Source organism: Euwallacea fornicatus, chromosome 21 (assembly GCF_040115645.1).
Source record: "Euwallacea fornicatus isolate EFF26 chromosome 21, ASM4011564v1, whole genome shotgun sequence".
In the NCBI taxonomy this organism is placed as follows: Eukaryota; Metazoa; Arthropoda; class Insecta; order Coleoptera; family Curculionidae; genus Euwallacea; species Euwallacea fornicatus.
This window is the reverse complement of record NC_089561.1, coordinates 2,712,334-2,724,366: the sequence shown is the minus strand read 5'-3', so window position 1 is coordinate 2,724,366 and position 12,033 is coordinate 2,712,334. Positions and strand designations below refer to the sequence as shown.

Here is a 12,033-nt window from a genome sequence, read left to right as displayed (position 1 = left end):
AAAATCTAACTTTTATTGATATATTCAAAACCGTTTGAGATATGTAAGTGAAATTTGGCATGTTTTGAGAGTTAATGTAGACGCATTTATTTATGCAAAAGGGCTATTTTTCGTTTCACCAGTGACGTGCGTACGGACACCTCTCAGCACATTTTTAAAGAAAAACATGGTGCGCCACTGCTTTTTATCAAAATAAAAATTATTTTTAGAAGTTTAATTTCATTTAGAAGAAAAATGCTCACTTGACTCTTTTTCGTCCGACGTATGGTTTGCCAGTAAAAAATTGAATACCCTCTATATGCACGATATTCTCTAAATGGTTTTAATAATATTAAGTTAGTTTTAAATATTATTTATTTGCTATAACATTATAGAAATTGTTCAAATTGGTGGCCATTTTGTTCAATACATAATTGAGCTCGCCTGTTCATTGATACTCTGGATACGTTGAAATATTCCAGGTGCGTTTTAAGTTTAACACCCTGTATCTTCTTAATGAAGCATTATTGGAATATGGTTTATATAGGGAGTCATATTATTTTTCAATGTACTATTACCCACTGAAATATAATGAAACACTTGTGGGACACCCTGTATAAAAGCGCGATACGGGTAATTCCGTTGATTCCGTTTTTCGTGGGGATGACTCAGCCACTGGTTATACAGGGCGTCCCATTTATCGTGGGCACCTCGTAGGCCGCTTCAAGTTAGTGAACCATACTCGTATTTAAATCAGTTAAGCAGTTACCTTTCGTGTAAACGAACACCGTCCCCAAGAAATCAGCCTTCCGGGTTGTTGCCTGTTGGAAGACGCAGTTTTCCCCTGACCATCGAGACTTTTCCCGTATTATTTCGATCGCGATTGAATTCGAAAACTGGAAATTGCCCCCAATTTAATCGTTTAATTTTTTAGTAAATTATCACCATAATTATTGCACCATTTTCCAAATATTATGACTAATTTTGCAAATACGATGAATGAAGAATCAATATCGAAACTCATTATGTCAGTCTTTTCTTTTTCGCCTCTCGAGTTATCTGGGATTTATCCCCTTGTGACTTTATAAGTGTGTTGCGTAAGTCCGCGATAACATTGTATAGAGCATGTTAAATTAAATACAGAGATTATGATTTTAAATCCCTAGTTGATACCACTACTGATGAAACAATAATTACTTGCTATTAAGGAGTAAGTTGGAGGATTATTCGTGGGATCTCGTAAGAATCGATTTTAAAACGGTAAATTTGGCAGCTATTGTTGACTTCGATTAAAGATGGATCAATCAGCGTAATTTCCGGATCTTAATTATAATGAAATTCTTGGGACAATTTGCTTGTTTTATATTGTGCAATTACACTGGTTACAACACCGAAAGCTCGGTTCAGACCCCCTTTTTCGGCTTTAAAGAACGATTTTGTTAATGTCATTTGCCGATCTATTGAATTATCGCCGAGTGAGGAATGAATTGTTGGTATTATTTAGGACGCCACAAGAACTCTGTTGCTAAAATTGTTTTAGCGAACCTTTGAACTGCCTCTCATTTCAAACCATAATAACTCGCATAATAGTTTATGATTTAATAATGTGCTCACTGAGACCGGTAGTTAGTCGCAATGGTAGAATTAACCGTTATCTTAGTCTTGTTCTAGATAACCCATTTCGGTTACAAAACTCGTGCGAGACTCTTGCAAATCAAGGAGTCTTTTCTTCACAGCCTTTTTCTTGCAATCTAGCAAGGTCGTCAAGGCTTCATTCTTGCTTTCTTAGAGCTGGTCTCTTTTTTGTCCAAAGCGAAGATCATGTTTGGGAGACTTCGGTTTTACCAAAATGAGAAAAATGTCGATGTATGGGCGATTCAACAGTCGCTCTCGCGCCATCCCAGAGGTGCTATCAAACTACCACCTTTGAATACATAGCTGAGAGCACTCTTAGGATTGTTATGGGACCATCGTAATTACTCATACCGTGTATACAAGACGGACGCGATGACGGTTCTCTTCTGCGTAACCGTTCTCGATTTAAGCAGCAGTTGCACTGCTAGCTTGTGGAAATGAACCTTTATGTGGAGGCATCATACTTTGGTGTCTCAATTATCATGTTGTTGGTGTCGTACGTGTGACGACAGAAATTGTGATGGTCTCCCAACAACCGTGAGACTATCCTCAACTATGTAGTCAAACGAGGCAGAATGCTGGTGACCTAAATAAAGAGCTTTTTCAAACTTTAACGTTCTGTATTTCGGTAACCTCTAGAACAAGAAACACTCTTCGGACCTATTTTTTGAATGTAGAATTATCCTTAGAATTCTCGTAGCGATATTTCGTGATACCCTGTATGTATACAGTGGCAGAAAAAAATCTGCTCGCAAGCAACAAAAATCGCTTCGACTCTTACAGGCTATGGGAATATGAAGTGTCAAGTAAAATTTAACTTGGGCGTATGTTACCTTCGATTGAGCAGGTTAATAATTATGATAATATCGAAAAAAATGTATTAACAGTATTTAAATAAAAGTGAATTTAGCAATGGAAAAAGAGTTTACATTAACAATTTGAATGAAATTAACGATTTTACTAACAAGTTAGAGCTCTTTTTAATTTGATGACTTCCTCCAACCTATTTGGTATTGAGTGGGTTAATTTAACTATTTCCTCCTGAGAAATTTTCGACCATACTCATTGCAATTTCTCTTCAAGCACAACGTTTGAAGTTGTTTGATGTTTTCGAATTCTTCGGTCCGATAAATCTGACAAATGTTCGATGGGATTAAGGTCTGGCAATTGAGGGGGGACTTGCAATTGCCTAACGGCCATTCTTTAACAATATCTGCGACGTGTTTGAGATCATTATCTTGTTGATAAACGTGGCGATCTCCTAAGTTCAACTTTTCGGCCGAAGGTTTTAATTTTCTCATTAAAATGTCTAAAAACATAAAACGATCTATCTTAAAGTCAATAAATTCTAACTCTCCCACTCCACTTGTTGACAAGGACCTATACACCATAACATGTCCAGCACCTTGCTTGACAGTGGATGTTAAATGATTTGGATTCATCTCGGAATCGGGTTCTCTCAACACAATTCGCGTTCCATCTGAACCCCAAATGTTAAATTTACTTTCGTTAATCCATATATGTTGATCCCAAAACTCCAAAAGCTTGCTAACATGAATATTTACAAATAGCAATTTCTTCGTCTGATTAATTTTAGAAACACAAGGCTTTCTTCGAGCACCACACCCTCTATATCCGCAGTTTAAAAAAAAATTCTGGACAGTTTTGGAACAAACGGTTTTGTGGAATTACTGTTCAATCATTGCAACCAGCTTAGGAACCCTAACTTTAGGATCTTCTTTAACAGTTCTTGACACATACCGCTTTTCTTTCTAGTTTAACAACTTGAGACGGACATATCTTGCTTTTACTGATAGATTTCCTCGTTCTTCGTAATTTTGAATTTCCCTTTGTACCGATGAATGTCTTTTATCAACAATTTTACCCTCTTGTCTTAGTGTTTTTCGTTCTTTCCTTATAATTTTGCCTTAACTTCTCCTAATTCTATTGCAATTTGCTCATTTTTAGATTTCATATTGGAAACTTTTGCCAACCAGGTAACAAGCACTGACTACAACCAATCAACTTGTTTCAACTTGTCTCCGCGGCTTGTTCGAAAGTAATCTAATTTTTTTTTACATACGTATAACTTTTTCCGGTTGTTAATGATGCATTATCAGTTTTATTTAAACAAATTGTTATGTTTAACATGTGTAGTAAATATTTGTTAAGATTTATCTATTCAATTACAATAAGCAACTTGTTTTGATATTTTCATTTGTTAGCAAATATTTTCATAAAAATTTAGATTTGAAACGAACTTCGTTGCTTGCACGCAGACTTTTTTGTGTCATTGTACACGAAGGACCAAAAATCCCGCACAAGTTCGTCAAAAATCGAAGTGGATATTTTTCACGAAAATCCTGGAACACGTAAAATAATATTTTTTACATTAGAAAAATTAGTCACGTAATAAATAAATGTACTTTTTTATTTTTTTCCTTAAGGAACCCCATGTATATTGTGACGTTTTTGAGTTCTCTGAGCAATTCTGAATATATTTAATGTAACATGTCAATGTGTAAAACAAACTGTCAAATAATTCCTTTCAATTTTTAACTAATTCACGCGGAGCTTTCGGTCCTCTATGTAGATTAACTACAAGTAAATTACTGTTTTTATTATTAAGATTTCCATTTGCCACCACTGTGCCAACATCATCAACGGTGCCACCTACTCCACGTCATATAGGCGTCTCTCTTTATCGCCTCAAGTGAGACAAAGACGAAAGCTTGGTATCACAGGCACATTGATTCTCCTACCTGAAGTAGAAATGTTGGCTCCGAATACAGTTGACACATACGTTATTCCTTCGGTTTCGTTTAACGGCGTGCACTAGAAAATACCGGAAATATGTTACACAACAGTTAACATTGGTTTGCGTCATAAGTCGATATGGATAGTGGTGGCAAATGAGAGTTTAAACAGGCAAAATTAGAGTATTTTCGTTAATTATTAGAGTTCGAAACGAGACTATTTTGTTCATATCTTTCGAATCCTTGGACGTATTTCCGTAGAACAGATGTCTGCCATTGAATTTGAAGCGAATTACAGCTTCAATTTTGAACGTAAGAAAATAAAAATTCGAATGTAAATTTGTTTGTCATACTCGACGATCTACACGGTAAATCGCCTGCCGGTCAAGTACCCATCTGTCGGAAGAGTATCCAACTGGTTCGGTCAATTCACCCGAAAATAGCCGTTTGTCGAGGAACCTAGATTGCTCCCATCGTTCTAAAAATGAAATTAAAATTCAATTAAAGAGAAAGCTAATTTGTAGTAATTGCCATTTAAATGAGTCGTTAGATAAATAGTTTGTTATAGCCACCTAGTCTGGTCTACGCTGATTACCTTGACCACTCTCTTGAGTCAGTCACCAGCTTTGGCCGTTGGTCTAGTTAGAAATGCTGCTTTGCTGCATTTCATTAGGGGCAATTTTGCAAATTTTCCTTGTGGACATGCTTAAGTATTGGATATATTGGTATGTCCTCGAGGTTCAGAAAACGTCGCAAATTTCATCATAAAGTCCTTCGTGTGATCACTCCAGAGTGTTCCATATAAATTTTATCTATATTAAAATTTTATCATCAAAGCTCATGCAACAGAGAGTAAACTCTCTGTAGGTCTTGCTGCGAGATTTACAGATCACTTGGTGTACTTATCGATATTTGATCTATTTGAATTTACAGAATTCCGAATGATAAAATAACTAGGATTTTGTCGAATATCTAATCTGTAGAACTACTAATTATTCGTCTAATGCAATAAGATTTAGATTTAAGTAACAAGGTTGAAGGTCGCAATGAATGTTTCTGATATGAGTGACTTGATTAGCATTATTTCCTCAGGTGAGGGTAAAACATAATCTTTTGACTCGTGATCAACATTACCTTCAGGAATTTATAGCTTATTATATTTTTAATGTGTCTACCGTCGCGTTTTTCGTTTCATTCATTTATCGGGACGTGAAAATGTCAATTATCACGACAAAAGTCGCGATTTACTTAACATATTGTTAATACGTCCCATTTGAATTCTTAACTAAAAGAAGTAATACAAGCTGCTGGGCAGTCATCTATGACGGCCATGACCATAAGTATGTTGGGTCTAGTGCCAGTGGAAGCAGGTTGTTGACTTCGGGGCACAAATAAAATTCACGGATGGTTCTATACTGGTACTGGTTTGAAACGTCTCTAATTAATTAAATTACTATTAGCGTTATACGCAGCAGGTGGAAATGAGGAATGAGAGCAAACAAATTGTTTATGACGAGGAAATTGGTTAGCGTATTTTGTAATTTTTAATGAAGAAGCATGCAATGATGAATAGGAGAGAAGAGCGGTTAGTTCGGGTTAGGCGAGTACTGGAATAAAATCGGTTTTTGAAGGTTAGCGAGGAACATCGCAAAAAAATTTATTGACAAATTATAGAAACGATTTGACTGCATTTCGGCGTAAGCCCCGATCGTGTATGCTCAAATCAGAAGAGTAAAAGCAACGCATTACAGATCGACGGCTCCATTGTGATTTTTAATGATATGTGCATTAATTCATATCAGTAATGTCAGGTCCAGTCGCATAATTAATACTAATTGTCCGAAAACATGCCCCGTTTACTTAACTTCAATAATAATTAAAGGATTTCTATTTAAAAAGGTTATTGGCCCGTTGATATTCCTATGGCCATTGCTTTGCAGGCAAATATTTACAGATTCAGCGAATCAGCAAAACTACTGTTAACTTAACATAAAATGGCACTTCAGGAAGACCCGACTTTGAATATTAAATTACATTGAAATACCCGTTTTAAGATTAGTTACCTCAAATCAATAACCCTCCGATGGCTACTTTTCACTCAGTTTTGGGATGTAACACTCCATCTTTTCATGTAGAACACCCTGTATACTAAAATATTTATTTTTAATTAAGTACCCGTTAAGATTTATTTATATACAGACATCCCTGCACCCATACGTAGGATCCTAGTTTAGGTTATTTGAATAATTATTTTTTAATTTTTCGTATTTAAGTAACGGAATTATGTTTTGCTTTCGTTGCAGGAAATGCGGGAAGTACTGAAAATACAGTCCAATGAAGAGGGCGTCGAGTGGTCATTTATGGACGCAAAAGACATTCCTGGGCTAATTTTACACGATAAATTAATGACGGACGCCGTTTTAGGATCGAGGCCAATCAAAGTCGAGCACAGCTATAGTTTAAGTTCCGATGGGGATTCTTCACCTAGTTCGCCAAAGTCAAAGCAAAAGGTCGATGGTACGTTTTCTGTCACATTTAACATGAAACTGAATTCAACACCACGGTTTAAGCCTGTGGAAAGTGCACTTTCAACGCTCGCACGAGTGTGAAATAAAGTATTAAAAATGTACTAGATGAAGATTTTTGTCGTTTTTTAGATATGGAGGAAGAATGTTACCCAAGTATATCCATGAATCCTACCTGTGATAAAATAACAGAGGAAATATTAGAAATAAAAGAAGAGAGTGACATTAAAGAAGAATTTAGTGAAACCGAGAGTATGCAAAGTTCGTGTCCATCCTCACCCCAATCTCAGGTTCTCCAAGGGAATGAAATACATTTCGACATGGATATGGTACTGCCTGGCACATTTGCCGATTTCATTTTAAATCATCTCCATCTTCATTGTTTCAGTCTCAAATACCTCAAGCAGTCTTGCAACAGACAGGGCAAAGTATTTTTATAACTACACCAAATAGTTTAATACCTCAAAGGATACAAATTCCACAATTAAATATTAAACTTGGTAAGTTTTACTATACCAAGTCGATCGTTCGTTAATTGATGAATTCGCAATTCCTTCATGTTCAGCACCGAGTAATGGTGCATTCCATTTACCACCAACGCCGCCTTCTTGCAGCAGCAGCGATGACTCAGAAGATAACGCAACAATTTCTCAACCTTCGTCACCAGCGGGAAGGAAAGTGTCAAGGCAGGGTTTAGCTCATCATCCCACCCCCAGGCAACCCATATACACCCCTTTAATAAGCAATCAACCGGTGAGTCAAAAATGTGTCTTACATTTTTCATGAGTTTTTTTTTCCATTTCTCGAAGCATTCAGATAAGTGAACGAAACGAGACATTACCGTATTAACACAGCAGAGATTGGAAAACCAATTTTTCAGCATTGATATTAAATCGTTTACCTGTTTCTTTTACAGAAAGGATCAACAGGAATTCTTGTTCTGACTGAGGAAGAAAAACGAACATTGATAGCTGAGGGGTACCCAGTTCCTACACGATTACCGTTAACGAAAGCCGAAGAAAAGTGCCTTAAAAAAATAAGAAGGAAAATAAAAAATAAGGTATGTGTTAATGGCCATTAATAAGAAGGTCTATTAGGTATTAGACAATCTTTCGCTTTACTCCTAAAAAGTTTCCTCGATACTCTTTTTTGGTTTATTTGATTACATCGGGTTAACAATGAGAAGTAAATCATTCGAAATGAATTTGTCTTTCTAACTAGAAGTGATTAGTTTTTAATACCATCTAAAATTCGCTTTGAATCGAATACAACACGCAAATATCGATAGTGATTGATTTACTAGTGGCGTTTTACTAGTAGTGTGCCTGGAGTCTAATTACCTATAATCTATCAGTTTCCGAGATAATTTTCTTGGGAAGAATTCATGGTATTGAGGCAAAATCAAACTGAAAAAAACACAAAATTGAATTTGTTCAAGTTTCCACTAAATCTTCTTGATATTATGGTGAATGGTCAGATGTGCTTTTTTTATTCGCCTTAATTTAGATATTGTGACGTAAAAGTTTGCATAAACTCCTTTAAAGTTGTTTCTTCCTGATGATGATAAAGACAGGGAGAACTTATACAGGGTGTTCCGTAAGTTAACGACATCCCGTTAAGGCGGGATAGACCAACTCAAAATAAGTCGATTTAACTAAACTTGCCTTAGTACAAAAGTTGAGAATAGCCGCGATACAGGGTCTTCTGCAGTAAACTTGCACTATATTTACTAAGAAGTAAAACAACAATAATTATTTAAAAATTAATAGCCAATAAACTTGCATGCATCCTCAGCTTTAGATGCTGTTTTCCCGGTTTCTTCTAGCAACTTCAATAGGGCACACCTTTTTTTAAGCAGGAAAGATGAGAAAAAATATTGATCTAGTTCAAAGTGACATACACTATGGCACAAACAAGTTTTAGAAGATTAAATGAGTCCCAATGGGCGCCTCCTAGAAAATACATCGAAATCGTCGATAAGTTGGAATTTATCATCTCAAGAAATTTCCAAATAAAACATTTTGCGAAATTAGTTCGAAGTAGTGGACACATATTAAAAAAAAATGTGATTTATTTTTTCACCTTTGATACCCTGTATATTTCGGCTTTTTGCATTAAAGGAAGTTTAGTTGAATCGACTCATTTTGAGTTGGTCTATCAACTCTTCAAGAGACATCGTTCCCTTAGGGACACCCTGTATATTTTTATATTGATTTTTGTATGGATTTCTTTATTTTTTTACGCCAGCGACCGAAAGACTTTGTTATATTGAGTCGAAATTGTTGTTTTGATGCATTGTCATCGTTAGATAAGGACTATTCAATTATTCCGTGTTATTTTAAAAATGAAAAATATTATTTTAACGCTCGCACCAAATCCTCTTGATATTACGATGAGTGCTAGTTTTTCGCTCCCTTCTTATTTATTTTAGTTTTAACATAACAATGTAACATTTTGCTTTAAATGCCGTTAATATCCTTTCTCATTTACGACGATAAAGATAGCGGAGGACACACAGAGCGTGGCAATTCGATGCTTTGCCCGAGAACGCACTTACCCCTAGGCCTGTCACTGTGATACATGGATAAAACGAAGTTTCCTTTTGTTCATACGAGAGATCGGAAAAAATCATATTTCAACGTATATAACGTGTTTTAATCCGAAATCAAAAGTCGAAAGAAAGTGATTGAGGGTTTACAATCGAACTAAAACTGGTACTTACACCGCCCTATAATAAATATTTATAGGGCTGTTGTAATTATTTATTATGGGGTGACACCACGTGTCATAAATGCAATTAATTTAACAGCAATGTTATTCTTATAGGTCGGTTCAAGTATCATTTTTGATCTGGTTCAGCGACTTCGAATTGGATCCATTATTCGTATATTTGTCCATATAAGTATAAAACAAAGAATTTAAAAAAGTTGCATGAATTTTTTAAGCGACCTAATTTTTTGCTCGTTTGTATATATTTTTTAATCTACATTCTTCTAGATCTCAGCACAAGAAAGTCGAAGAAAAAAGAAGGAGTATATGGACCAGCTAGAGAGGAAAGTGGAAATTCTAGTGAACGAAAATAACGATTTCAAAAAAACCATCGAGACGTTGCATGAATCGAATAACGATTTGCACACAAAACTGAAGAAATTGCAGGCAATTGTCGCGCGATTACAGCCCCAACAACACACTGCCAACTAATAGAATGAGAGGTAATTTTTCCAGTTAATTTTAAGAAATAATACAAACTCGGATTTGCGAATTTAACTGTTATTTATTGAAATAATCGACTAATTCATTATAATTAGTGCTCAAAGTCTTCCAAGCAAGTAAGATATAGAAAATTGTTTGGGGACCGTTTTCAAATTAATAATGTTTAAGAGAAGTTTCTAACATTCCGTTAAAAAAAAACCAAAGGAGTATATTATCCCATGGAGTGTCTTGAATATAGTTAGGTATATCAATAAGGTCATTTTAAAGATTTATTGAAAAATTACATGAAATCACTATCAATAGTTTGGGTGCAATTTACGCAGGGCTTTGATAAGATTAGGTAGATTAATTTTGTTTTATCTGAAAACGTTGTGCCTTATTAACAAGAAATTTATTAGCCCTTTCAAAAGAGTATTAAACTGTCTAAATAAATCCTAAGTAGGGGGATATTTATTTATTTAAATAGGTATATATTTCTATAATTTTGGAATTATTTTACACAGTACTTTTGCTTGAAACAACAGACTGATTACTGTAAACCTTACTATTATCGATAAAGTAAATTAAACGAAGTGTGCAATTAGTTATGAGACCTTTACGTTGTTTAAATTATAATTTTTTTAATGTATTTATTGAAAGTACGCATGATGCACCCTATATATATAGTGTGAATTTAAGGGGATATTTCTTGGGTCAAAACAAGGAAAGAAGTTGCTATAAGCGTGTTTGCAAGAACTTTATTTCTTATTTTGACCCAAAGAATATCCTTCACAATTTGCGCCGTGTATTTAGGAAACACCCTGCCTATTAATGGTATATGTAGTTATAAAAAATGTTTAACTTGAAGAGAATACGGGAGGTTTATAAAGAATTTATAAACGTTTAGTAATTGCATTTTTTATATTAAAATTTTATTAGTTGTAATTGTAAAATTTGTTGAAAAATTGTGAGTTGTACTTATAGAGATAGAATGCGGGTGCGTTTATAATGTTTCTACAATTAGAATTAAATTGTAATATACAAATGAGTATGAGAGGCGCAAAAAACGACTTTTTAACAAGTTTTTTTTATTAATAAAGTTTGTAATAATACCTAAATAAAAATCCGATTGATTTTAAACATTAGCTAGGTAGGTATGTTAGAATATATTTAAGTAGATATATAGCGTGTAGATATTTAAAAAAAGCTTTTATAGGCCACAAATTTATTATATAAAATAATTTAGTTCTTATCTGAAGAAGAATATTTAATGCCCATTTGTTTCATTCCATCTACCGATTAATTATTTCTGTCTTTGTTTCTATTTTATTCATTACTGACGCTTCATTACCTGATTAATATGGGTAATATTTCGTAAATATAGGTTTTTTCCGCACATGACGATTGTCAATATGTCTTGAGTATGCCAAATCTGGCTTTTCTGTACAATACTTCTACTTGAAACTTTTAATTCAGTGTTTACTTCCTTCGTAGATATTTTTTCACTGTCAGTAATGCGCTTATTTGGTATATTAAAGAAAAATTGTGGTTCTTTAGATTTGTTAATTTCGTAAGCTGTAATATGTGCTTCTGGTTAACTTTTTGAGAATATAAATTTAAGTTGATGATTGAAATCGTGTTTTATTGAAATTTCTATGGAATGTTAAATGCGGAAAAGAGTTTTCCGACGAAATGAATTTGCCACATTCACATACGAAATTTAACATTTGGTATCAGGAGAGTAGAGGTGAGCGGAGATGTATATCGTTCCTGGTGTTTTCTCGACGAAATCCAATTGTCACATTCACATACGAAATTTAACATTTGGTATCAGGAGAGTAGAGGTGAGCGGAGATGTATATCGTTCCTGGTGTTTTCTCGACGAAATACAATTGTCACATTCACATACGAAATTTAACATTTGGTATCAGGAGAGTAGAGGTGAG

The 12,033-nt window shown here is 34.6% G+C and overlaps 1 protein-coding gene across 3 annotated transcripts in view; it reads left to right on the top strand.

The window, feature by feature from the left end:
• Nucleotides 1–11,721, top strand: part of CrebA (Cyclic-AMP response element binding protein A) — a 43,570-nt gene extending 31,849 nt beyond the window's left edge. For all 3 annotated transcript variants that reach the window (XM_066294349.1, XM_066294350.1, XM_066294351.1), the window contains 6 exons: nucleotides 6,674–6,887; nucleotides 7,028–7,224; nucleotides 7,284–7,395; nucleotides 7,461–7,648; nucleotides 7,812–7,955; nucleotides 9,893–11,721. In XM_066294349.1, the coding sequence (XP_066150446.1) occupies nucleotides 6,674–6,887; nucleotides 7,028–7,224; nucleotides 7,284–7,395; nucleotides 7,461–7,648; nucleotides 7,812–7,955; nucleotides 9,893–10,096 (1,059 nt within the window). In that variant the 3' untranslated portion in view covers nucleotides 10,097–11,721. The remainder of the gene's footprint in view (nucleotides 1–6,673; nucleotides 6,888–7,027; nucleotides 7,225–7,283; nucleotides 7,396–7,460; nucleotides 7,649–7,811; nucleotides 7,956–9,892) is intronic.
• The last annotated feature ends 312 nt before the right edge of the window (nucleotides 11,722–12,033 follow it).